The sequence below is a fragment of the Lineus longissimus genome, chromosome 3 (genome assembly GCF_910592395.1).
Source record: "Lineus longissimus chromosome 3, tnLinLong1.2, whole genome shotgun sequence".
In the NCBI taxonomy this organism is placed as follows: Eukaryota; Metazoa; Nemertea; class Pilidiophora; order Heteronemertea; family Lineidae; genus Lineus; species Lineus longissimus.
In genome coordinates this window covers 5,645,089-5,671,713 of record NC_088310.1, presented here as the reverse complement: position 1 = coordinate 5,671,713, position 26,625 = coordinate 5,645,089, and the positions used below count along the sequence as shown (strand labels likewise).

General features: G+C 41.1%; 4 protein-coding genes across 4 annotated transcripts; 2 read left to right on the top strand and 2 right to left on the bottom strand.

Annotated features, from left to right (window-relative positions):
* Positions 1-250: 250 nt before the first annotated feature.
* On the bottom strand, positions 251-2,715 carry LOC135485531 (uncharacterized). The gene is made up of 3 exons (XM_064767634.1): positions 2,485-2,715; positions 1,781-2,250; positions 251-1,108 (listed from the first exon to the last, which is right to left on the bottom strand). Exons 2-3 carry the CDS (start codon positions 2,217-2,219, stop codon positions 255-257), a joined length of 1,293 nt encoding a protein of 430 aa, XP_064623704.1. The 5' UTR covers positions 2,220-2,250; positions 2,485-2,715; the 3' UTR covers positions 251-254.
* A 716-nt stretch (positions 2,716-3,431) lies between these two features.
* Positions 3,432-10,512, top strand: LOC135485529 (dihydrolipoyllysine-residue succinyltransferase component of 2-oxoglutarate dehydrogenase complex, mitochondrial-like). Its single transcript, XM_064767632.1, has 13 exons — positions 3,432-3,522; positions 4,532-4,562; positions 4,922-4,970; positions 5,214-5,296; positions 5,552-5,629; positions 5,843-5,898; positions 6,058-6,166; positions 6,555-6,805; positions 7,112-7,209; positions 7,581-7,779; positions 8,092-8,175; positions 8,455-8,622; positions 8,902-10,512. The coding sequence occupies exons 1-13, from the start codon at positions 3,451-3,453 to the stop codon at positions 9,034-9,036; spliced, it is 1,413 nt and encodes a 470-aa protein (XP_064623702.1). The 5' UTR covers positions 3,432-3,450; the 3' UTR covers positions 9,037-10,512.
* Positions 10,513-15,216: 4,704 nt separating this feature from the next.
* Positions 15,217-21,317, bottom strand: LOC135485528 (centriolar and ciliogenesis-associated protein HYLS1-like). Its single transcript, XM_064767631.1, has 7 exons — positions 21,203-21,317; positions 20,690-20,821; positions 20,291-20,433; positions 19,908-20,113; positions 19,098-19,296; positions 18,072-18,290; positions 15,217-16,797 (listed from the first exon to the last, which is right to left on the bottom strand). The coding sequence occupies exons 2-7, from the start codon at positions 20,796-20,798 to the stop codon at positions 16,666-16,668; spliced, it is 1,008 nt and encodes a 335-aa protein (XP_064623701.1). The 5' UTR covers positions 20,799-20,821; positions 21,203-21,317; the 3' UTR covers positions 15,217-16,665.
* A 141-nt stretch (positions 21,318-21,458) lies between these two features.
* LOC135485527 (acidic fibroblast growth factor intracellular-binding protein-like) lies at positions 21,459-25,688 on the top strand. The gene is made up of 10 exons (XM_064767630.1): positions 21,459-21,658; positions 21,981-22,179; positions 22,528-22,654; positions 22,969-23,069; positions 23,215-23,348; positions 23,552-23,660; positions 24,241-24,310; positions 24,595-24,681; positions 24,917-25,017; positions 25,366-25,688. Exons 1-10 carry the CDS (start codon positions 21,577-21,579, stop codon positions 25,445-25,447), a joined length of 1,092 nt encoding a protein of 363 aa, XP_064623700.1. The 5' UTR covers positions 21,459-21,576; the 3' UTR covers positions 25,448-25,688.
* The last annotated feature ends 937 nt before the right edge of the window (positions 25,689-26,625 follow it).

Sequence of the window (26,625 nt, the reverse complement as noted above, 5' to 3'; positions counted from 1 at the left end):
TCAGTCACAATCATCTACAAGATTCCTTACATCTTTACTGTCTTTTTTCTAATATATTTGAGTATGATACGTTTAATTGTCTTATTGTTCTGTTTCATTACTGTCACCCACCTCGGTGATAACTTTTAAAGGGACAGGAAGGGCATATACAGGCGATGTTGGTTTTTCACTCAGAAATGGCTTCCAACAGAACCGTGACTTCTACTAACAGCATCCTTAAGCGACTGGTAAGAGTGACGTGTGCCGATAGGTTGTCAAGCCCTTGTAATCTGCTGGACTGATGCTAAATGCTCATAAAATTCAGGTTCTTGTCGAAAAATTACTTTGAATTCAGCACCATTGAAATTTTGTGGTAAATGCACTACAATGATGAATTTCACAGCACCAAGAATGTCAAGGTCGTTGATCAAGAGGGTTGAAACCGCAGACAAGTGACGTTGATCGCCGCAGCGAAGTTCGTGATTATCTAAAGTCACTGTTTTAGTTTTGCTGTGATTGGTCAGAACCATTTCATATCTTTTCAAACTCTGACTGTACATTAACTTGACATCAAACTGTTCTCTCGATATAGTTTCGTCGTTGAGTTTTACGTCCACACTCTTTCCCCTACCCAACAAGAAGCGTTTGTTTTCGCTCTGTTTCACATCTTTTGGATAAAACGGCTTTAGCTCATTTGGTACATCCGGGGGATAGTGAAACTCAACCACACATTTAGATCTGACGTCATGAGTTTCAGCGTCGTCATCAGTTTCTCTCACACCAACAACATTTTTAATTGCAGCCTCACGACTGCTTTCCTTGGTGTTTGCCTCAGAGTCAACCTCCTCCTCAATGTAGTCTTTAGTGTCAGCATCAGAATCAGCTCTCCTGATGCCAGAACCTCTATCCGTGTCATTAAGTCCAACATTGATGTGACGTAACTTGTAACTGCCTACGTTTTCTTCCTCTGCCACCTGTTCCACTTGTTGTGGAACGCTTGGTTCGTTGCGTCTGTCATATTTCCAATCACCACGCTCGGAGTGGCGCTCAAGAGGGAGAGGCCCCATCTGTCCAACTAGAGAACTTTCGATCGAACATCTTGCAGATTTCTCGCTTACTGTTTTGACGACTGAAAAGAAGAGAGGACCTATCATTGGAGAAGTGGATAGACCTTCATCAAATACAGTGTAGATGCCGAACAACCAACAACTTCATCCACGGTCATGCTGTCTTTCGTTTCGAACGGGTAAGCAGTGACAATTTGATTGATGCAGGTGTAACAGAGGAAAAGACCAAGGCCCCATCACTTTGTCATCGGTTTACGGGCAACTACTTTTAGCTTCAATTTGTAAGGAATATGCCACCACATAACAATCCCCTTGACCGAGAAATGTGTGTCCTCACAAATTGGGTCATTAGTACACCGTAGACTTTTCCAGCATCTTAACAGATAATTGAGTATGATGTCACAACTTTTCGTGCCACATGATTATAGGCCGACGACCACTTCCTGGTGGACTAAATAATGTAAAAGACATCATTTAAAACATTTTCCAAACAGAAGTTGGCAAACCACTCAGACACAGGAAACATGATGTCGGAAATAAGTTATCAAAATCTATCATGAATTTGTCGGCAAAGATAATACATGTATAGTAATCGACATTGCATCACGACATGCATTTTCTCTGTGATCGTGTATAGGACCCCCCCCCCCTTCATGTATAGGGAAATGGCAATTTCACTGAGGCATTGTCACATCAGCGGTGTAAAAAGAGGCAACGAAAACTGTTTTATATACCTGGTGCTTCTGGTGCGCTGTGTGACTCTTCCTGCGCTCTCCCGATTTGGTGGCAATTGCCAACCTCCTGAACAACGGGGTGCTCCCGTTCATACCGTTCAACGACCAGGAGGAGATCCGTCCTTTTCTCTGCTCCTTCTTTCAACATCCACTTCAGGAAATCCAGGTTATCAGGTCCAAGAATTCCACGTTCTTGCATCGCTTGCCAAAGATCGATAGGTTCAACGATCTTCTCTCTCACTCTCTTCGGAAAATGTGTTTCGCACAAGAACTTGAAGCCACTGAGTGAACATCCATCCAGCATCTTGGAGATTTGCAGCAGCATTTTCTTGTAGGCCATTTCGGCGGTGTTGATATTGGTATGTCCGATCTTTTGGATGATTCCTTCCATGGTGGTGTTTCCCTTGGTTTGGTCACCTATTCCCTTCTTATGTTGCATTTTGTTACCAGTGATGTAATGCTACGTGTCACTGTAAGGAAAAGGATCAAGATAGTAAACAGTTAAGAGAGGCCATGACTTTTTAACGGAGGAAAACGTCTCAATCCATTTTTCAACGTTTTCGAACAACGTGTCAATCTTTCTTCAGCGTTTTTACTGAAACAATGTGGGGAATCACTTAGAAACGGAAACACTAAAAACGTTGCACCGGTAAAGACTTCTGGACATAATGTCAATGAGGAACTATTGTTAAAACATTGCCTACCGAATATCTTCGTTCCCTGATGAAGCGAGACAGCCTATCGTCATACAATCTCATTGTCAACTGGAATATATTGCTGAAGTGGGTCACGATAAGTTCTCTCAAGAAGGCTGACGTGTCGTGTCAAGATAAAAGGTCATGGTTATAGATGGCCGATAGGGCATCGATTAGCATATACACAGTCACCAGAAATGCAAGGCTACTTTTGGATAAATGATCTTCGATGCCGCCCAGAGTACAGTGGACCGGCCTCGTTCCGCACCCAAACCATAAGGAAACCAAATTAGGATGCGTCCTAATTTGGTATCCTTGTGGTTATGACGCAATGGGCTTCCCAGGGAGTCTAGCCTAGAGTTGACGATTGCAGTTTGCATATTCTCAAATAAACGGTTTTGATCACTTCGATTAGGTGACCAATTCTGACACGCTGGTACATGGTCCTTGCTGCTGCCACTAAATATGCACTTTCAATTTTCATGAAAACTCCTATGGCCAATATTGTCCACGTGCACTGCGTCCGGAGAGTACTCATATTAATATGGACATCACAAAAACCTACAAACGTCCCTTCGGACCTGAATGACCAAATAGGCGCGCTAGAAACAGAGTAATGGGCGGTTTTCCCGCCGTCACGGTCAATCGTGCCAGTAGTAAATAACGTATTGGTGTGACGATTTTCCCAAGACTTCTGAACATGGGATCTTGGATTGGCTCTAAGATGGGATTCAGTAGGCCTATTTAGGCAATTGGAGATTTTCAAATTGAAATTAATTTCTCCTCCCTGAGCAACGATGCGCCACATCGCTCGGGTTATCTTAATTTGATTAGATGTAATCTCGAAAGTGACACTGACACGGGTATTGACAGTCAACTGACTGTCATGTAGGCAAAGTGCAATATCTTTTAAGTTCGCGGATCCAGTAATTATTTTTTATCACTGCACGCATGCGCATTTCATTCTTGTTTGCTATGGCTGCCCTTCTGGCGTCCTCACGGACGGTACCCCGTTTTCTGAGTCAAATATCACATAAGAAAAGCAATGTAAGATAATGAAATAAATGTGATCAACTCTGTTGAACAGATGCTTTGTGATGAAAATGTTGACTATTTCTTAAAGCTCATAGATTTTGTTTCTGAGCCCTCTAAACTTCACTACCGGTTTGAGGGTTGTGAGAGAGGTCATCCCGGAGTGCATTTTGTACTACATCAATGCACATGGCGATGTATTGCATAAGCGGATAGCTACCAATCATGACTTCGGAAGAGATCACCACTTCGGTTCCTCCATATGCATTGATGTACAATGCGAGTAGGTAGCCTGTGGTATAGATGAAATGCAAAAGCAAGTTTTACTCATTTACACTTACAGCTTTTATTAATGGTGACAGTTCATAAACATGAGTTAATACAAACAAAAGTCTGAAAGGCACTGGCACTGCAATGTTGATTGTTGTTGTGCAAGTCCTGACAAACTAGTGTCAAAAAGTAACTCACTTACTCTGTCTCCCCAGGGCCCAGCCACTGACTGAGACTGAATGACGGACTGCAAGTGCCCGTGGTGAGGTGTGCAACTCTAGGCGTGACTCACTGACTGGCACTGCTCTAGTAACAGTCACATCCACACCATGGCCCATGCACGGCAAGGGCCGGCAACAGCACTCCTCATGAGTCTTATGACGACACAACATGGTCATGAGACTAAGACAGTCGGCAAAAGTCTCTGTGTCAAGTCTCATGACCATTCGTGTTGTTGTCGTATGAGGAGTGTTGCCGGCCCTTGCCGTGCATGGGCCATGGTGTGGATGTGACTGTCACTAGAGCAGTGCCAGTCACGCCTAGAGTGGCACACCTTCACCACGGGCCTTTGCAGTCGGTCATTCAGTCTCCGTCAGTGGCTGGGCCCTGAGGAGACAGAGTAGGCGGGTTACTTTTTGACACTAGTTTGTCATGACTTACACAACAACATTGCCGTGTAGGTTTTTGTTTGTTTTAACTCATTCAGTCATTGTTTCGATTATTCATTATAAAATCCATAATTGTTCCTTTTCAGTTGAAATGTTTACAGAAGACTATTACTTCAGGCAAGTACACTGTACAGTGGAGGATGGGCCGGGTGTGACATCATGTTGTTAATATTTAGGCAGTCCTAATAAATGGAGCCGCTGACATGCCTGTCATGGCAACTACTGTTAGTGTAATGAGCTCTTTAATCAATAATGACCTCTGGTATGCTGTTTATTATACTTCATTGAACTCAATCCATGTAGTCTTCCAGGTTACTACTTGTAATATTCTTGGGATGAAAGCCACTGTTGGTGATAGCAAAATTAGAACTGCACCGTATTTCAATATAATATGGTACTTCGATTTTTGGTGATTTTCCACAGAAATTGCTCCTGTAGAATGTTTATCCATGTAATTATGACATTATGTTTTTCAGGTGTCTTCAAAAGGTCACTACTACCTATAGCATCTAACTGTCCTAACATGTAAGTTGGCTGTCTGTCTAGCTTAGAGGCCTACTTCCTGTTTTGTGAATGTGCACTGAATAGAAATGTCAACAATGCCATTTTGTAGACAAATATACAAATACTCTAAATATCAAGTAAAGTTTCACAATCACACTGAAAAAAAAAATATGAGGAAATCATTCTTTGACTTGTGTGTGCAGCCACCATAAATGTGATATCTACATTTTTTATTTATCATTTTATTTATCATGTTATTTCCAGTATAAATGGTGATTGTAGCAGCCTAGCCCTCTTCAGTTTTCACTTAGATCAAAGAAGACATTTTCATTCTACGTTTAAATTATGTAAGTCCACTGTTGCTCTAATCGGAGGCCATATAATCCAAAAATAAGTTGCTCTAGACTTGGCTCCTTGAATCCTACTACATGATGACTCGTCCAGGTATTTTTCTAATACTTAGTGGAATAATACTTGACCTGAGCGAATTTTAGGCTAAAGAAACACACAATATTGTTTTATAATGTGAGCCCAGATTTAGAAGAATAAGGCTGAACAGTTGTGGTGTAAAGTAAAATTGAATTTTTCAATCTCATATACAGGGGCCGATGATACAATTACTGTCAAAACACCACCATTCGCTGAGTCTGTAACCGAGGGTGATATCAACTGGTTGAAAGGTACGTTGTGGCCATAAAATTTGTATGTAATAATCTAGGATTAAGGAAAGAATCTTTCCAAAAAATAACTGACATTTTAGATATTTTGGGAAGACCAAAGGTGCTTTGCCAAAAGACCAAATGAGACATAAAATAATTTCAATGATGTCCACCTGTTTGCAAAATAATCGTGTCCATGTCTTGTGACTTCTACTTACTTATTTCATTCAACAGAGGTTGGTGAAGCTGTGGAAGAGGATGAAGTTGTTGCGGAAATTGAAACCGATAAGGTCAGTGTGACAGAATTACCTGTAGGCTGAAACGAAAGTCAATTTAAAGCTTCAATAAGCACAATAGCGGAAACGTTTATATAATGTCAATCAAATTACTGCTAGTATTTTAACCCTTAAAATGAGAACACTTATTGCAAGACTCCCTCTTAATTTCAGACTGTTGTACCTGTTCCATCCCCGACGAAGGGAGTTATAGCTGAGCTTCTTGCTGAGAACGGTGGGAGAGTAGAAGCAGGACAAGAAATCTTCAAATTATCCACATCAGGTATGAAATGATATACTTCAGCATTAGCTCAGATCTGCAGTCCTTCCTACTTGTATACATTAGTTGACACATTCTACTCAAAAATGAGGAGGGACAGAAATTTGAACCTATGAAGATGAAGGACATCTAATCATAATAAGACGTCAACACTGGGATGAAGACGTGCATATGTCAGGAGGCTCACCTTGGAAATTGTATTTTATAGCCTAAAGGCAGAGGTGTAGGTACGCTACTGAATAATGTAATTACCACTTATGGCCTTTGAACTTACTGATGAGGTTGTTTGCCACCATTGTGTTATCATGCTAGGAGTCTTGTTTCCATCATCACAACTTAAGGCAGTCGAGGGCCTATGAGTGGACAGTGCTCATCAAGAATTATCTTCCAGGAGATGCCCCAGCTAAAAAGCCAGAGGCGGCCAAACCAGCAGAGGCAGCGTCACCTCCGCCCCCAACAGCAGCAGCAGCCCCTCCACCCCCTCCCAGTGCCACAGCAGGACCTATCCCTACCACTCCACCTCCACCACCACCAGTACCCAGTGCACCTATGTCATCCATACCGGTCTCAGCTGTTAAACCAACACCAGTGATCGCAGCATCTGCCCCAGCTTCATTGGCAGGAAGTAGGACTGAATCAAGGGTTTGTATAACTAGAGCCATCTTGTAGGGGTGTGGGGTATCTTACTAGAATGCTTCTTTTGCTGTTACTTGTACATTCATGACAAAATTATTTAGATGAACAATGGTAGTTTGTACCACCTGTAAAAGTTTATCAAGATCAGTCAAAAACCAAAGGAATAATCTTGGAATAATGGTGGGTTTTGTGAAGCGCTTTCGTGGATCTTACCCAAATGTTTACTTTTCATTGTTGTCTCTAATCAAAATGAGTTGAGTAAAAGCTTTACATTTGTCTACACTTTTGATAGATAAAGTCATTTGTTTGCAGGTCAAAATGAACCGGATGAGACTGCGTATTGCCCAACGTCTGAAGGAGGCGCAGAACACATGCGCCATGCTCACCACTTTCAATGAAATCGATATGAGGTGAGGGTCGTCATGGAGCTTAGTTTACTTTAGTAATGAATTAAGAAAAATGAACTGAGAGAATGCAACACCTGGCTTTTAGGGTCAGAATTTATTATTGTCTAAAATATTTTGACTTCGATCCTGTGGACTGGCCTATGCCATTCTGAGGAGATGGCTGTGTTTTTTCTGCTCCTTCCTTCCTGAGTCTCCCTACAGGAACATTTGGTATGAGCTGATGTAGTCAGTGACACAGGAACCCAAGAGGTCCTATACTTCTTTTAAAAGGCTTTTCAGAATGCTACAAAAGTGCTAGTAACTACAAACATCTTTAGGTTAGTTCTAGGTCATTCATTTCTTCTTAACGAACAATCGTACAACTTCTCTTTCAGTAACATCATGGAGCTGCGTACAAAATACAAAGATGCCTTTTTGAAAAAGCACAACATTAAATTAGGTTTTATGTCAGCTTTCATCAAAGCTAGTAGTTATGCTCTAATGGATCAGCCAGCTGTAAATGCCGTCATAGATGACAAGGAAATTGTGTATAGGGACTATGTTGATATCAGTGTAGCAGTTGCTACGCCGAAGGTAAGATATTTTGTATTTTTGGCCAAACTATGAACTGATTCCCCTCTGTTGTGCAGCTAAAAACACCTTAACACAATAGTCACTTGACCAAATCCTGGACCAAACAAACAAACGTGGATATGTTATTGGTTGTGGTGTCCATCCTCGTATGTACCTTGAAATACTGGACCTATATTGTTTTGTAACAGTAACTAGGGATAGCCAAATAATGCTCCGATGACAAACTAGAGGTTGAAGATCTCTTGTGTGCATGTCACATTCGAAATCTTTGTGATTTGACATAAGAATGATCTCTCAACTTTTATATTTCAGGGTTTAGTTGTACCTGTGATGAGAGATGTAGGAGATATGAATTATGCTGCTATAGAAAAAAGTCTGAATGCTCTTGGAGAAAAGGTGAGCATAAAAAGCGTCCTCAGATATGGAGCCCCATGTTTCTGTTTCCAAACATCTGCATTTCTGTGGAATCGATGGTATGAAATGAGAACGCCCCATCTTGTATCATATGCAATGTATGTGTACATGTAGGAACCAAAGTCATTCCTCATCATATGAACTCTGTTGTGCAAAACCAATTAAATTCTGCAAAATCTTATGTGCATATTCATGTATATCAAACCAAGAATAACAGGGATGAAACTAATCCTTCCACTCATTATATTTTCAATGTTGTAGGCAAAAGATGGCGCTCTTGCTGTTGAAGATATGGACGGTGGCACTTTCACCATAAGTAACGGTGGTGTCTTCGGTTCCATGTTCGGTACGCCTATCATCAATCCCCCTCAGTCAGCTATCCTTGGCATGCATGGTATTTTCGAAAGGCCAGTAGCCATCAAAGGAAAGGTAAGATTGCCATTAGAACCATAAGCTTGGACTGGTCCCAGCAGCATGGACAACTGATCCTGAACTAGGGCACCATGCACTCTCCGTTAGTCACTAAAGTGTAGAGCCGCTGATTGAAACCTTCCACTGACTGTTGTCATAGATATGGCCTCTCCCCATCTTTGGTGATGCCTATCTTGCTAGCTTTGCTTGTACAGTACCAAACCTTGCTGGCTTGTTTGAGTTCACCATTTTTGATCGACCACCTGTTGCAATTATCTTGTCCATTCCATCTTTCAGGTTGAAATTCGGCCTATGATGTATGTGGCATTGACGTATGACCATCGGCTCATTGACGGACGGGAAGCGGTCACTTTCCTTAGAAAGATCAAAACATCTGTGGAAGATCCACGCTCCATGTTCCTAGATCTCTAACGCATTGCTGCCCTAGGAATGGTTTTTAAGTAGTTATGGTCTGTGCAGCTTCGTCATTTACATGTTTGTGTGAGATATTAACTGTATGTAGTCGGGAATCTCATGAAAGAAGATGATTGAGGTCCCTCTGCATGTACATTGTAACTCAGACGTGCTGAAAACTACATATAATTAAAGCCTGCTTGTGAACAGGTAAAAGTAAACCCAAGTAAATTCTAACTCGTAAATCTTGGCTATTGATTTTTGATAATGTATCTATATGTATGAACTTAAGAAACCCCCACCCCTTTTGCCAATTGGGTGAGTTTTGAATTCTGAATTTTGAATTTCTCCCGTGAAATGGATATTATTCAGAAGGTGATGTGATCAATGTTAAATTATTTTAATCTATTTACTTTGCTTCGACACATCACATTTTCTTGATTAAAGATGACGAAAGCATGATTTGTATGTTCTTTACCCTTGGGCGGCTCTGGGCAATGAAGTGTGGCTTGGCTATAGTAGGGAAAAGATGTTGGCTGCTTCAAATGCAGTGAAGTAAAAAAATTTAAACTGTGGTAACTGAGCAATCAGTATTTTTAAGTGACGATTCGTCAATGTTGAATTAATTATGACCTGCATCACATTATATGAATTCTTCAAGTGTGCATATCATCTTTCTGCTGGTCAGGGCCATGGCCAACTGCTCGAAGGAAAATACAATCATCATAAGTGTTTGTCAAAGCTATTCAAAGTATAGCATTTGTGTTGGGTTGTAATAGTACAACATCTTGTTAGTCTAATGTCTTTGGCCAAGTGGTCAGTAGTGTATAATTTGAGGAGTGTTAATATAAATGACAATACAATGAAATTCTAAGGGTCCATATTCAATTGTCTTCTTGTATTTGTTACTTTTTGAACTGTTTTGTTCTTCCTCCCTTGGTTGTTATTCCAACACTGACTGGAACTTCTGATACGAAATTAAATGTACTTGTATCAATGTAAAAACCACCACCACCGTGTTAAAAATTTTACAGCAAAAAGGGTCAGACAAGCTCTTTTTATACATAGCCCTCTGGGAGGAATAGCCATGCTGTGTACCCGATGTCACTTTTCACAAACTTATCATTATATGGAAAGGTTGCATTCATGACGGACCCAGTGATTAGAAAATGGTTCATGCTGTTTTCAATCCTTCCACTGTGTTCGTACATGGTGTGGATCCTTTTGTCATTGATTGTGAAAGGGAATGGGAAATCATTTAGTTATAAAATGAAGTTTTGAATTAGCAGTAGATGATTTATATTTCAAATATAAAGTTCTCTAATACCCAAATAATTTGGGTATTAGAGAACTAAGCACAGCACGTATTGAAAAACAACTAAATGGCTCAGTGGTTATCTGTGAGATGTTATGTTTGTAGTCGTACTGTTGCTGTGGGGAAATGTTCATCTTATCTAGATCAAGATTGTTGGAATTAAAGGACATTAGATAAAAGTGGTTTTCTTTGCTGTTTATTTGGAGACGTGCATCCCAAATGTACATTGCAGATTGTACCTATAATTGATAAAGAATAGTCTTTGCTATTCTTGATCATAAGGGATAACACATCAAGGATAATACATCCTGGTAACCACACTCATACTCCCTCTCGCGTTTCAATCATTTATTTCTCCGTATCAGCCCTGATCACCACTCTCACATCAGCAAGCTAGCTGATGTTGTCTCCATTTAAAAGTATCGTTCACCATGCACCACTTAGCAGGGGTTTCACCCAGAACCCCAGTCCTCAAAACAACAACACATCACACTCATACCTGAAATAGATAAAACACCATACTATTTCAGTCAAAAGCTCAACAGCAGCAATACTACTCGCATCTCATTGAAAGAGTACAACATCCTTATACCACAATGAGGACGCTGGTCCGACCCTCATATTGAACATTAAAGGGTTCAGTAGGACCCAATACCTACCACACTCCGTTCTAGTCCACTAGCATGACTGATGAGGTCACCCCTACACCGAAACCGTTCTTCAGGCAGATTAAAACCCTGCCGTTTATATCCTGACCTTGACTGACGACAGCAAGTAAACCAAGCGCACACCAACAAGGTTGTGACGCCTAGACGTAAGGACACTCCCAAGGACAATTTTTCGGATCTGACACGACGTCAGTCACAACGGTCTTACCCTTTAGACAAGGCAGCAGCCAAACTTCGTTCGCATATATTCTTAATCACAATTGTACATGTACTAGTTGTCCATTGGCCACACATGTTGCATTTATTGCTGCCTCCACTCCTCACGAAGTGTACAGTTACAGTGCAGAAGACCACTGGTTGCCTCACAGTCTTGCCTGTCTGCAACGGCCTGACCTGGACTTAATCAAAATAATTGTGCTCCAGTGATGTCTCAAGACACTATGTAAGACCCTCAATTTTCAGATGACAATAACTCTATGGACTTGTCTTCTAATGGTCTCTCAAGGCATGTGAAAGCCCTATTTGAATGATCTGGCCGCCAGTAAAACACTCCTCTTTGGAATGGACGATGTTTTATGCATGTAGTCGAGTCCTCATGAATGCAGGGACTGTCTAAATCAGTCCTTTCATAGCAAGACGACAGTATCACAATATGCCTCAAGGCACCAAAGCACGATGCAGGGACTGTCCGAGTCTGTCATCACACAGCCAGACGGATCAGTATCACAATCGCGCACCCGCCCTGAATGCAGGGACTGTCTGAAGCTGTCCTGGCTCTGCAAGACGGGTCAGCGTGTCTTAAGGCACACCTCTGTTCTCACTCAACACACCGGAGGTAGTGTAACAATCTCCATAAATGCACCCATACTGATAACAGGGATTGTCTAAATCTACCCAAACACAACAAGACGGGGCTACGCCTTTGATACAGGGACTGTCTGTCAGTATCTGTCCTCACACAGCAAGACGCTGCTCCGTCTTTGATACAGTCGAATCAGTCCTCGGGCAGCGAGGCAGGGCTCCGCTTTCTGAATCTGTCCTCATAAAGCACGACGGGGCTCCGCCTTTGAAACGGGGATAGTCTAAGTCTGTCAACATAGGACTGGGCTCCGCGCCCTCAATGCACGGACAGTCTGAATCTGTCTTTCAACAGCAAGACGAAGGCAGTATCGCAATCTCTCCAATGATAAACGCTCAGTGCTTGGGACTGTTTGTATCTGTCATAAAAGCAATACGGGGGAAGAATGAATCTGTCGTCGCACAGCAATATGGGAACAGTATCATAGTCTGTTTCAAAGTCCTGTCCTGTCCTGAATGATGGGACTGTCTGAATCTGTCCTCACACAGCCATACGGGGACAGTGTTATAGTCACAGTCTCCGAATATGTCAACAGACGGCAAGACGGAACTCTGCCTTTGGTACAGGGTCTGTCTGAATCTACCCTCTTACAGCAAGACGGAGCTCCACCATTGACACACGGACAGTCTGAATCTGCCCTCACATAGCAAGACGGCCCTGCCTTTGATTGGGATAATCTGAATCTGTCCACATTCTAGTAAGACGGGGCAGGGACTCCCTGAATCTGTCCTCACAAAGTAAGATGGGACTATGCCTTTGATCCAAGGAATCTCTGAACATGTCCTCACACAGCAGCAGATGGGGCTCCACCGTTGATACAGGGACTGCCTGTGAATGTGTCCTCACACAGCAAGACGGAGCTCCGCCTTTGATACAGGAACTGTCTGAATCTGTCTTCCTATATGCAGCAAGACGAGTCTCCGCCGTTGATACAGGGGCTCTCTGAATCTGTCCTCACACAGCAAAACGTGCCCCCACCGTTGAAACAAGGACTGTCTGAATCTGTCGTCCTTCATGCAGCAAGATGGGGCTCCGCCTTTTATTCAGGGACTGTGTGAGTATGTCCTCACACACAGCAAGACGTGGCTATCTAACAGGGATAGTCTGAATATGTCTTCCCACAGCAAGACGAAGGCAGTATCGCAATCTCTCCAATGATATACGACCTCATTTCTCAGTGCTGGGGACTGTTTGTATCTGTCATAACAGCAATACGGGGGCAGTATCGCAATCAAGCCATCAAGCCTTTCTCAAGCCATCCGTCCTGAATGTTGGGTCTGCGCACGGCAATACGGGGACAGTATCATAGTCTGTCTCAAAGTACCTGTCCTGAACGCAGCAGGGACTGTCTGAATCTGTCCTCACACAGCAACACGGAGCTTTACCTCTAATACTGGGACCCTCTGAATCTGTCCTCACACAGCGGGACGGCGCTATGCTTTTCATACAATCACTGTCTTAAGCTGTCCTCACCGATCACGCAGCAAGGCTGGGCGCGGCCTTCGATGTGCGCGTCTGAATCTGTCCTCTCCCAACGAGACGAGTCTCCGCTGATGATCTCACTCAACAGGCTAGGCGGGGTCCTGCCTTTGATACGGGGAGAGTCTGAATCTGTCCACATAAGACGAGAGCCCGCCGTTGATGCAGGGACTGTTTTAATCTGCCCTCACATAGGAAAACGGGACTACGTTTTTCTTATACCGAGACAGTCTGAATCTGCCCTCACACAGCTGGACGAGGCACCGCCTTTTGATACGGGAACAGTCTGAATCTGTCTTCGGACAGCAAGACGGAGCTTTGCCTTTGATGCCGGTACGTCTAAATATGTCTTCACACAGCAATGCGGGGTTCCGCCTTTGCTACAGGGACTGTCTGAGTGTCTCCTCGCACAGCAAGATTGACATCCACCGTTGATACAGGGACCGTCTGAATCAGCTGTCATAGACAACAAGAGAGGGGGCTTCGCCTTTGATACAGAGACAGTCGGTATCCGACCTTACGACAGCAAGCCGGGGCTTAGCCGTGGATACAGGGACTGTCTGAATCTGTCATCACTAAGCAAGGCCGGATGCAGTATCACAATATGTATGAATGAACCCATATGAGGGCTATAAGGGTATCTTAGTCGGTTTTACCCAGCAAGACGGCCGAGTCTATGTCCTGCTATACAGGGACTGCCTGCATCGTGTCCTCACACAGCAATACGTGGCTCCGTCTTTCATCTGAATAGTCTGAACCTGTCATTCGACAACAAGAGAGGCTACGCTGTTGATACAGGGACTGTCTGAATCTGTCCTTACACAGTAAGACGGAGCCCAGCCTTTGATACAGGGACTGTCTGAATCTGTCCTCACACGGCAAGATGGTGCTCCGCCTTTGATACAGGGACTGTCTGAATCTTTCCTCACAATAGCATGATGGAGCTCCACCTTTGATACATGGACTCTCCGAATCTGTCCTCACATGGCAAGACGGAGCACCACCTTTGATACATGGACTGTCCGAATCTGTCCTCACATGGCAAGACGGAGCACCACCTTTGATACATGGACTGTCCGAATCTGTCCTCACATGGCAAGACGGAGCACCACCTTTGATACATGGACTGTCCGAATCTGTCCTCACATGGCAAGACGGAGCACCACCTTTGATACATGGACTGTCCGAATCTGTCCTCACATGGCAAGACGGAGCACCACCTTTGATACATGGACTGTCCGAATCTGTCCTCACATGGCAAGACGGAGCACCACCTTTGATACATGGACTGTCCGAATCTGTCCTCACATGGCAAGACGGAGCTCCGCCTTTGATACATGGACTGTCCGAATCTGTCCTTACCCAGTAAAAAGGGTCTCCGCCGTTTACACGACAGGGATTGTCTGAGTCTGTCACCACACAGAGAGACTTGGTACATTCACTGTCTGGATCGGTCCTCAACAGCAAGACGGGTCTCCGGCCATACATTGTCCCAGTGTCATCCTTGTTTTGGTGTTGAGGTGATTGTCACAGTCGCCTCTATCGAAGACCACCTTTTTTCTCAATTTGTTTGTTCAACTGCACCAGTCAAACACCATATTGCTTACACCTACATGTACAGAGGTGAACAACAATATGATGTCTTCCAACTTTTGTGAGTTTTTGCCTTGATGGTCAGGATCCAGTAGGCTCATTTGCTAGTCACAAATTGCATGAAAACAGGACTGTAGAGCAGGTGGCTCGAATTTTAGAGGTCACTGAAAGATTCTGTCCCCTAATGCAGGCATGTAAGGGATCTCGACACTGCCTTGTTCTATCAATCTGTTTGGGAAAATACAGATGTGGCGAAAAAGGTTGATTATCAAATGATAAAAAACTTTATTTGCTCCTGCACTTCACTACAGGTATAAAATATGACCATAACAAGTGGAATCAATCCAACTGTCAACTAAAATTACATCATGATAAAATTATCCATAAGCGAGCTGATATCCCTCTACACAACATAGAATTTCTGTAACCAAGACAATTGTATTACAAGTTTCTCAAAGGTGAAGGTTCAAAAAGTACAATCAGACAATAGATATCAACAAAAATTTTGGTAAACCTGCACTTTCATTCTTATATTGTATGTTCTTTCGACATGCAACAGCAATATACATACACGGATTGGGACCAAATTTCTAAAGAGAATAGTATTTTAGCAGGCATTATACATCCATGTTCCACACTCACACTTTTGTTCTTGAACAACCCTTAAAAAATAATTATTTACCACATTTCTGCTACATGCACATACTAGTCTTATGTACACGATGTGGCAATGGGTGAATATTTGATTAATTCTGGTAATTATTCAAGATCAAAAGTACCAGCATATATATTACCTTTCGTGATAACTAGTCCATGTATTCTGGCTATCTTGTGCACATTAAATCATTAAAAAATAAACAATATACAGTCAGCAGACCAGCTGCTCAGCAAAACACACCGCTAAAAACATTACAGAGGGATCCTTTATATATAGCGATTTTTGATGCTACAACCTGCGATCATGATCATGACAAACCTGCGACAAAAATCTCACAATCAAACCAAGCAATCCATTTTACCGGTTGATGAGTAAATATTTGTCCGACAGAGAAGCGATTATAATCACAGTGACAAAAATTGTTTGTTTGTGCAATGCTTATTATGTCCCTCAAAATGAACAAGTCTTCTTTCCACATCTTTTATGTCATAATTTCCTTTCAAAGCACATATTTTTCAAAGGTAAACAGATACCATTATTCACTGTGTAGAATTAATTGTAAATGCATATGTAGTAGCTTCGTTTGATACAACAATGTTCTCTCATAATAGTATTTGGAATGTCATGGTATTTTAACTGGAATAATATTGTACAACTTGGCAGTTTTAGAACAAGTGCAACAATTTTGGGAACTCGAGTTTCTATCTCATAATATGCCCCTCTACTTAGAAGCAACTTAAAAGCAAACACAAACATATCGTCATTTTCCATTTTCCATTTAGAATTCCTTTCACCAACTCAAATGCTGAGACTAATTCTCAATGTTCTCACAGAATGTACATATTTTACAGACATCCACTCTGACATCATTCATTCAAGCAGCAAAATTTGACAAAATCACACAAACCGGCAAATTCACAAATGTGATAAGACACTAAGATGATGACAATGATGATGAGTAGAGATGTTAATTTATGAAATGGCAGAAAAATCTCCCAGCCATGTGCACTGCTGCAGTCCTTACAAGCAGGACTGTGGGTAGTCTATGAAATGTCTTTGATATCTCCTGTTATATTCAGCTGGTAGTATAACCAGTAGAAGGCATGACACCAGCAGCCAAGTCTGCACGAATCTGCCATCGAAGTGCTTTTCTTTTCTTCTCTGTTGGAACAACGTACGTATTGGGGTTAAAATTTTTAGGTTCTTTCTGAAAGTAGAGAAAATTGCCATTTTGAGACATATACATGTATATTTAGATGAAATCTTGATGTCGGCACAATTAGCATACCTCTCAAGACATTATGGTCTTGATATATCACAAACAAAGGCTACCATGTCTTGATGTACCATGATTGCTTTTGTAATTTCACAAATGGCAGGCCATATTTCGTATCATTATGTTATCTTTACGTCTGAGTCATTTTGCCTTGGACCACCCTTCATCAAAGGATGCGATAGTGGCCACTTTCGTGCACAAAACAGATAAGGCAGTGAGACAACAAGAAAAAAACTATAAAACACCTAAGAGAGAGGAGCTGATCCATTTGGTTACAGGAAAATTCGTCCCCGGATAATTCGTCCCCGGATAATTCGTCCCCGCAAATTCGTCCCCGGATAATTCGTCCCCAAGGAAAATTCGTCGCCGGAAAATTCGTCCCCGAGGATAATTCGTCCCTGAGGATAATTCGTCCCCGGAAAATTTGTCCCCGAGGATAATTCGTCCCTGGAAAGTTCGTCCCCGAGGATAATTCATCCCCAGAATATTTTACAAAGTTGAAAGTTTCTGACTTAACTTTCTAAGACTCCTAAGTCTTGTCGAATGGACTGTAGTAATAACTACTACTTTCGATTTTTCTCATTCAGTGTAACACCTCTCTTTACTACCATACTAGCTAGTTACCTACCCCACTATTTTTATAGTAGGTAGAAGTAGGCAGGCAAAATATTTTATTGAAGAATTTAGAGCTTTTCTTTCATTCTGACCAGTAAAAATACTTATTTGAAAGAAAAAAAAATTATTTCGCCTGCCTTCCTCTACCTACTATAAAAAGAGTGGAGTAGGTAACTAGCTAGTAGGGTAGTAAAGAGAGATATAATGAATGAGAAAAGTCGAAAGTAGTAAGTAGTAGTTATTACTAGAAAGTAATGTCAGAAACTTTCAACTTTTGGGGATGAATTATCTTCGAGGACGAATTTCCCAGGGACGAATTATCCTAGGGGACATATTTTCCGGGGACGAAATATTCCTCGGGGACGAATTTTCCAGGGACGAATTATCCTCGGGGACGAATTCTCCAGGGACGAATTATCCTCGGGGACGAATTATCCGGGGACGAATTTTCCTCGGGGACGAATTATCCGGGGACGAATTTTCCTAGGGGACGAATTTTCCGGGGACGAGTTTTCCGGGGACGAATTTTCCGGGGACGAATTTTCCTAGAGCCGATCCATTTACATGATAGAAATAACAGAATTATTTACCTTGAAGACTTCATCGTGATAGAGCATGTGTTCCCTCATATTCCACCTCAGCGTCTTGTGGGCCTTCTCACCAGGCGCCTTCTGGGCATCCCAACTCTGCCGGAACTGGTGGTAGCGGCTGACTGGGTCACATCGACGGATGTTACGCTCATTCGGTTGCACTTCCATTGGGTAGATTACAGACTTTGCACTGGGATCTTCATATGACATTCTCGACTCCTGCAAACGAGAATCCATTGAGTAACTTTATGATCTATCAGGGAAACAATCAATTTCAACTGCATGCACAACATCCAATTTTTTTAAATATCTAACTTTGTTCATAAAACCTTGAAAAAGAATCAGTCAAGGCCTGAGCTACCCACCAGCAAATTAGCAAGTGAGGACTTCTTTCAGGTGGTTTCTAACCCCAGACGCAATATTGCTAATTTTGCTACCTTGTAATGCATTGGCAATCATAGAATCAGAGATTTGGCAAGATGACTGACTTTCCAGATTTCACCAAAAGGTCATTGAGCCAGCTCAGGCCCAGGACCAGAGGATTAATGGTAGTCTGAAATTTACAGCAATTAACCTGATCAGCCGACTTTACTTGTGATTAATGTCAGGTAAGACTGGGTATCAGTCATAACAATATCACCATCAAATCCATGGGAAGTGATTAAATTTTAATAAATCAAGCTAAGTAATCCCGGATAACGTTAGAATCTGATAAGCTGATCACCTTGGCCAAACGACTTGCAGACTTCTAACTTTTTTTACCATGAAATCATTCTAATTACACACGTGAAGAGGTCAGATGCAAAGCCACTATAAATTCACTTAAAGCCCCTTCAAGTAAACTCCATTCTTTCTGCTGTGACATTAATGGTTTTTGCAGTTAATGTGCATGCTTAACGAAGTGATCATTTAGGTTTTGATGTTCAAATCAAATGTATCACTGTAGCAAGTTTTGCAGTTTTGTAAAATTTGTTATCTATTTTTTTTCAAAATAGCTTTCAGGAGAGAGTTAGTACAAAAACTCACCCTGAGAATATCTCGAGCTGGTGCAGTCATTGGCCTGGCTCTCCACTTGGACCCCCCAATTCTGGAATTCTCGCTCTCTGTGACAGATCTTGCGTCATCCTCGACGATAGGAAGTTGGCGGATCTTCTCGCGTAATCCTGACAAATCAGCATCACTGTCTAGGATGGACTCGTCTATAATCGACTCACCATTAATTTTTCTGAAAATTACAATTTGTGAACACTATTATTTATTAACCTGGTTGGCCATTGTTATCTCATTGTCTGCACCAAGGCAATATCAGAATGACTGTTACAGAATTCTAAACATGCACGGTAAACTCTCAAATGTCCATGCCTCTTTATTTTTACAATTTGGCAAAAGTTTCTGCAAAGAATACAATATTCATGATTTTTATTTTGGCAGGTTAGGAAATTTCTTTTAGTTTCTCAAATCAGAAAGTGTTTATTGTCAATTTTTATATTCGCAAATTGAGGTTATTTGCAATGCACGCAAAAATAAAACACCCATGAAAACTTGGCGGTTTACAGTAATGGAAATCTAGCATGGCTTACCAATTATTATGCACTTGGCCTCGGGTGGTTTTTTTGTATTCTCAAGTCTGCAGCATATCATTATCCTAAGCCTACCAAATAAATGACCTTTTTTACCATGGCAGCTCTAGACACCATTTAACCCTTTAACTGCTAAATTTTTAATTTTTTTTCCACATTTTCCGATAATCCGTTTTTAAAAGACTGTAGCTTGAAACAGAGAAAAGTTAGATAATATTAATAAACATTAAAAATCGGAGGTTTGACAAGTCATTACCTTAGGACTTTTCTCTTGATAAGCCTCCTCTCTCCATCTGTGTCTGTACTGGCAGTGGACTTCGCTGGACTGACAGGAGCAGATCTCGATCTCATCTGGCCACCATCATAGTAGGTACAGGTGGGTTGTTTTCTCATGCTCGGGTCAACGCCCATCACTTGGATGTGCACATCTTGGTTTTCCTTGCCAAACTTAGAGTGTTCAAACTAGAAAAGACAAACGCTCAAATATATGAAATATTTCTATGGTGTTGGTTCATCAAGATTCAATTTGAGTGGAGAATGAAAGGATTTTTTCTTTGTATTATTTTCTTATAAAGAGACAAAAGACTATAAAGGTTGCCACTAAAGTATGGCGCTCAGATGCGATTACATGTTTATTACCGATGAGTTGACATCCGAGTGTCCCTGCATGTGACTTGAACTATCAGGGAAAGGTGATCGCCTCGACCCAACTGAACCTGTTGAAGTTCGACCTGCTGCTGCCTCAATATCACTTTGGTTGCTGATCAAGACATGATCCAAATCTGGAAATACACATGTTTAAAGCACAACTGAAATACCATGAGGATTTTTATTGTGTAAATTTACCAAATGCATCAGTCAACCAATTGTCTCCAATTTTTTTTCAGTGAAAATTGGAAAACATCGCTAAGTTTGGCTTGATCTTAATATTGATACATGCACTTCAAGAGATATCGTCGCCAAGTTTAGATGCAACTATCTCAGCAACCAGTGCCTGTGGGCCAATTGTTCTGGTGTTGCTAAGACACCTAGCCTCACCTTGCTTGAATTCCTTCAGCCTGTGATCTGGGATGTTGTAATAACCCAATTTCTCAAGTTGGGTGCGAATCTCCTCCTCTGTGAAATCATAATCTGTACTGGCCTGCATCTTCAAGATCTTGCAAAATAAAGCTAAAACAGAAAAAATACATTAGTGAAGGCTGTTAGTGTTGGTACAGGTAAGGACTAAGGTATAACAATACATCCCGAGTAAATCAGGGATGACATATAATCTTCGCTTCTCATTTGCCCAAATTGGTGCAAATTGCATTAGCAGTACTGACGGTTTAATTGTTTACAACATTCTAACATCGAGCTCTTCTTGTGGTTCCGATGCCAAACAGAAACTTGGTATAATTTTTTGTGACACCCTGTACTACTGCACAGTGCACGGTACATTTTACACTACGAAGTACACAACAGGCAAATTCTGGCATTTGGAAACAATATTTTGAAAAGACAAGACAGTGAAAGAAAATAAAGTGGAGTTAAACGCCTAAACCTACTGCTTACCTTGAATTTTTTGTATTCAAACAAATGATTGGTGATTTGGAAGTGGACTTAAATCGACGATTTGTTGTAAAAAATACAAAAATTTTAAAATGAAATTTCTTTACGGACTTTTGCTCGCTTTCAAATTTCATTGGCGGGAAATGCTTTCAAATACAGAGGTTAAAATTCGATTCAACTAGAATTTACATAGGTACAATAGTCATGAAATAAAAACAATAATATGACTCTGGGAATATTTATTAAAGCCTTGTAACAAAATATTTAGGGGAAGAACTGTCCCGTATGATATACGCCATCTGGCAGAAAATAGAAGAACTAAATTCGGTCACAAAATACCAATACCATATTTTTCCCTTCAAATATCCTCTTTCATCATGACATCTGTAGATCTCTTTGTGGGCAATAACACTCTTATTGATCCTGAGTTATACAGCCTATGGTTAAATGGCCATTCAGGTGTGTTATTGTTGTTTTATACCCACTTTTCTATATCCTAGTCGACTCGAGTCTTATCAAAATATTCAAAAAGTTTAAAGGTGAACCGCCCATTTTTTGCCCCAAAATACCAATACTTTTGTCAAGGGGCTGGTACGTTTGTTGACCCATTCTGGTGTTGATATATTTTACCAGACGACACGTGGGTACACACCAATGCTGGCATAGTGTCCTAAGGTTGCGATATGGACGCACTTCCCCTTCAGAGAGTCTTTAAAATTTTTAAAAAGTGCCCGCTGTCCTTATCATTCGCATTTTCTCCACATATTGATCTGTCTTTCAGTTCAAGATGCAGCAGCACAACTCAAGAAACGTGGCATACTCCAAGAGTACCACGTCACTCACGACGTCCTCATCAGTGATGTTCAGGACCACTATCGCACATTCAGCATGCTGGAGCGATGGTTACACTCACCTCCAAAGCTTATTGAACAGATGATGTTCCAGTTAGATCCAGATATCCGGAAAATGTTAATTGAAAAGTGAGTTTTAGGATCTTGCTGTCAGTTCCTCCTCGGGTCAGTAATTGACTGGATTCAATGGCAACATCTGATGAGAAATAACGGCAACCTGAATAGGCATTCTTGGAATTAATTGATCAGAGCACATATGGCCCTGTAGACCAAAAGTAAGTTAATGAAAAAGAACAATTTTAGGCAATAAGGATTGACACCCTTTGAAGTGATGCCTTGCATTTTATGTTGTTTGTTAGAATTGGCAATGCATCAATTTGAAATCTGGTGAAATTGGCAATCAGAAGTAGTGCCTAGCTCCATAGCAAGCTATCAATAAAAGATAGGTCATTAACTAACCAATACTTTCTCCTGCAGGTACTATGAGTTTGATCCACTGGTTGTGAGAGAGTTACTCGGAAAGAAGCTGACATCAAAACAGAGGAAGGATTTAGATGACGTCAGTGAAAAGACGAAGGTTCTTTTGAGGAGTTGTCGACGACAGGTATGCAGAAGACTAATCTTTGCCAGGTCTACTTGGGGAACACCTGTAGGCCTAGGCCTTTTACACAACAATGTCAATGATTTTTGTTCTGAATATGCCACTTCAGTACCATCTGAAAACAGTCTGAAGGGACAGCTGTCAGTCCCAATGCCAATGTTGTCCTCATGAGTGAACAGAAAAGTGCAACTGTGTAAGACTGAAAACTATTGAGCAAAAATTTACCTGATTTTTATCAATTTTATTCTCCCTGTCTCACTGACTTGGTCAGAGATGTACAAGTAAGTTCGATTATTTATGGTTTCTTTTTCTTCCAGTTTGACAATGTAAAGAGAGTGTTCAAGACTGTGGAAGACATGATGGGATCCTTGGAGGAGAACATCAAGAACAGATTCCTCCTCTCTGATGTCCTTGCCAAGTAGGTGATTCTTTTGATAAGGGGTAGTTTAGCTTTCTTTGCACTGCTATGAAATACCAGTTGTAACACTTTCCTTCCTAGTTGCAACTAACTTGTTAGGAAAAGGCTTCATCGTTACTGATATGCATTTTGTATGAATTTTCAGAAAATATGCTGCCATTGTGTTCCTTGCCAACAACCGTTTTGAAACTGGGAAGAAAAAGCTGTTCTACCTGCAGTTTGATGACTTTGCTTTTTGTGCCAATACCATGATCACAAACTGGTCTTACAGTTCTGTAGGTAAGTGTCAACAAAATACATGTAGTTGAAATTTAATTAGTCCTTCGATAATCTTAACATAGGCTTTCAAAGGAAGGGAATTTGTGAAAATGTAAAATCCACACCCAGTTTTAATTGTATTTAAAGGTGAAGTTTTTGATGCTTTTTCATTGTGCTGTTCTTCCGTTATCTTTGTGAAAAAACATTTTTCTTTTTCTTTACAGACTGCAAAGACCATGCTGATATGGATGTGGACTTCGATGTAAAATTCTTCCATTCCCTCCGAGAATTAAAAGTTTTAGCAGAAAAAGATGCTTTAGATGAGCATAGAAAGTAAGTAAAGACTGAAGTAATTGGATCTATAAATCAAAGCCTCATAGCCTAGTGGTTAACACTGCTGGCTACCACACAATAGGGCCTGGCTTCAATCCCGGGAAGACCCAGGATTGTATTTCTGTACGAACTGGATAGTCACTTCTATAAAGTGCCATTAAAGTATCATGGAACCTATTGCGGACACAGATCTTGGACAAATCACATCACTGGTATCCTTGGGTGCATCACTTTACTTTGATGACTAAGGGGATCGATCTCTGTGTGTCCGGGCCGCGGGGGCTGTGGAACGCCCTTCCAAGCTGGTTACGTGATGTCACTGTGCTAAACACTTTTAAGAGTAAACTCAAAACTCATCTTTTTATCCTAACATATTCAGAGTAGGCCATACATGTTTTAAATATTGATATTTTTCCGGATGTTTTTAAACTGTTTTTTATCCTCATGAAATCACCACTTTTAATGTACTCATTTAATATTATGTACAGTGCTTAGAAAATGTATGCACCACTATTTTAGCACTTTAAATCAAATAAATTATTATTATTATTATTATTATTATTATGCTAATTTCTTCCAGCCTTGTCTGCCAACAGCTTAAGCCACAACTTCGAGACAAAGTGAGTGCGGATCTTGAGTCAAATTTCAAAGTGAGTATTTTTCTGTCCACTTTCAAAGCTGATATGGAGCGATGAGGCTTTTAAAGGTACTCTGTACTATGAAAACCATACCATGCGTATTTGGTGATGACCTGTGTATATTACTGCTGCTTGTTACTTGTGTAACACGTTTTATACTCTAGCATTGATTCCTAACAATGGCTTTACATACAAACATGACAAATTCAAAATTATTTATAAATATTAAGAGTGTGCAGTGTGACCGCCAGAGTAAAAATTGTGACTATTGACAACAATATTATTCCTCTTTTCAGAATATGTCACGTTTCATAATCACAATAGCAACAAATCTGATCCACACAAAAGAAGTAAGAGATTTCTTTGTTGATATTATAGACAAGGTGAGTGTGGTTTCTCGTGCAGTTCCTTGATTCCCCCCCTCCCCCAGTACCTCTGTTGTAGAAATCAATAGTCACAGTAGTTGTGAAGTATTTGAGAGAACGTTTGTCTGGGCTGCACAGACACCCTTCAACTGGCTTAAAGTTAAACATGTTGACACAGTATAAACATGCACAATGTAGCCTTAGTAGAAGTTTAGTTAAAGACTGTGCTGACTGACGTCTTCCTTCTTTTCAGTTAATAGAACCATTACGACAAAGTGGTTGGGATTACCGAGATGTGAGTTTATTCCTTGACACATACGCAGATGCATGTAGACACATGGATGCAATTGTTCGGTAGGTGCTGCTGTTTCTTATTCCAAATCTCCACACGATGCAAAGACATGAAAATCGCATGGGGTCCTTACCTATGGTCTCTGCCCTGACACTGAAAGTGAAGTTACAGTTCATGATGTTTTGTCTAGTTCCCTATGCTAGTGATAGATGGCATATGTTAGCAATCCTGACTGATTTGAAGTTCTATTGGCACAGACACATGAATGCCTTATGCTGTCGATTAATAGAGCTATGAGTTATGATGTTGATGATTGTACAATCATATTCTAGTCTGTGCCTTACAAGCTATAAATTCCTGGTGGAGAGAATCACACTGTCTTTATGTCGTGTTTACATTACTCTTTCCAGGCACAATCCACCGCTACTTAAGACATGGGATCGTTACATCAAGACAGTCAAAGTGTGTGTCCTTCGGATGTACCATACGTAAATCAAGGACATTTATCAGAGCTTCCTCAAGAATTCCCTCATGAGTAGTTTAATTCTAGTCAGCGTACCATAATAGGAGACACAATAAAAATATAAAAGTCCTTGAGGAAATCCATTGCTTCGATCCGAATTGAAGATCTGTTGTGTTGCAGATTTTTTGAGCAAATTAAAGATTTAATATGGTGCCATTGTTTGTATTGTTATTACATGTTCAACAATAAACTCGTAAATATATACTTGAAGATATTTTGTTGGTCTCACTGCTTCTCAGTTTGCTCTCCTGAATGAGAAGGATTATTATGCCTGAAGATGGCCGATTTTACTCCAGCTCCTCTAATTGAAATTGTATTCATGATTGTGAGAGCATCTCCTCTCCAACAAGCCCAGCCCTCCGCCTGATTGTGCCAGTGGGAGAGTGAGGCAAGGGCAATATGCAAAGTAGGAAACATCAAATTTGACTTCTGGGAACTATCTTGTTGATTGTGACATCGTCTTCTGCTTGAGGTAACAACCTCTCTCATCCCTGTGTGCATAATCAGTGTCCTCGAAGCTGTCTTAGTGTGTTCGGCTTAAAAACATCTGTAGAGAATTAAACGGATTGTACAATGCTCTAGTATCTCCTTGCTATAGACGACTGGCTTAACACGTTCTCGAAGCACCCTCTTTAACCACGGAAGCTGGAGACAGTTGTTAGGGGGGCAGGGGTCCGCTTCACGTGCCATTGGAGACGAATGGCGAAGCATTATCAGGACAAAACGTGTCCCCAACAGATTATCGCGAAGGCAACCAATCAATTACAGTACATTAAGGATCATTTACCCTTACCGATACTTTTACTTAAAGGTATCTTACTCCGGCTCATTGAGCCAATTGTTCAAAGGAATTCTATTTTTCTTTGCAGTTACGAATCCGTGAAATTTCGACGAAACTGCTGTCGCCGGCAAACTTTTGCTAGGCGCCGTAGGCACCTTCCTGGCCAGTGGTTTTCAATATTATCCTTCGCTTTTGCATATGACGTAGGAGTATCAAAAACCTGCATATCAGAGATGTGTGGCCACTTGTCCACAAGCAAAGCAACGACATCACAACCTATTTCGGTCTCACTAACATTGGAAATCGTTGCACGATTATCAATACTTCGAATTAAATATGTATTAAGACAATATGAGCGGTGCCATA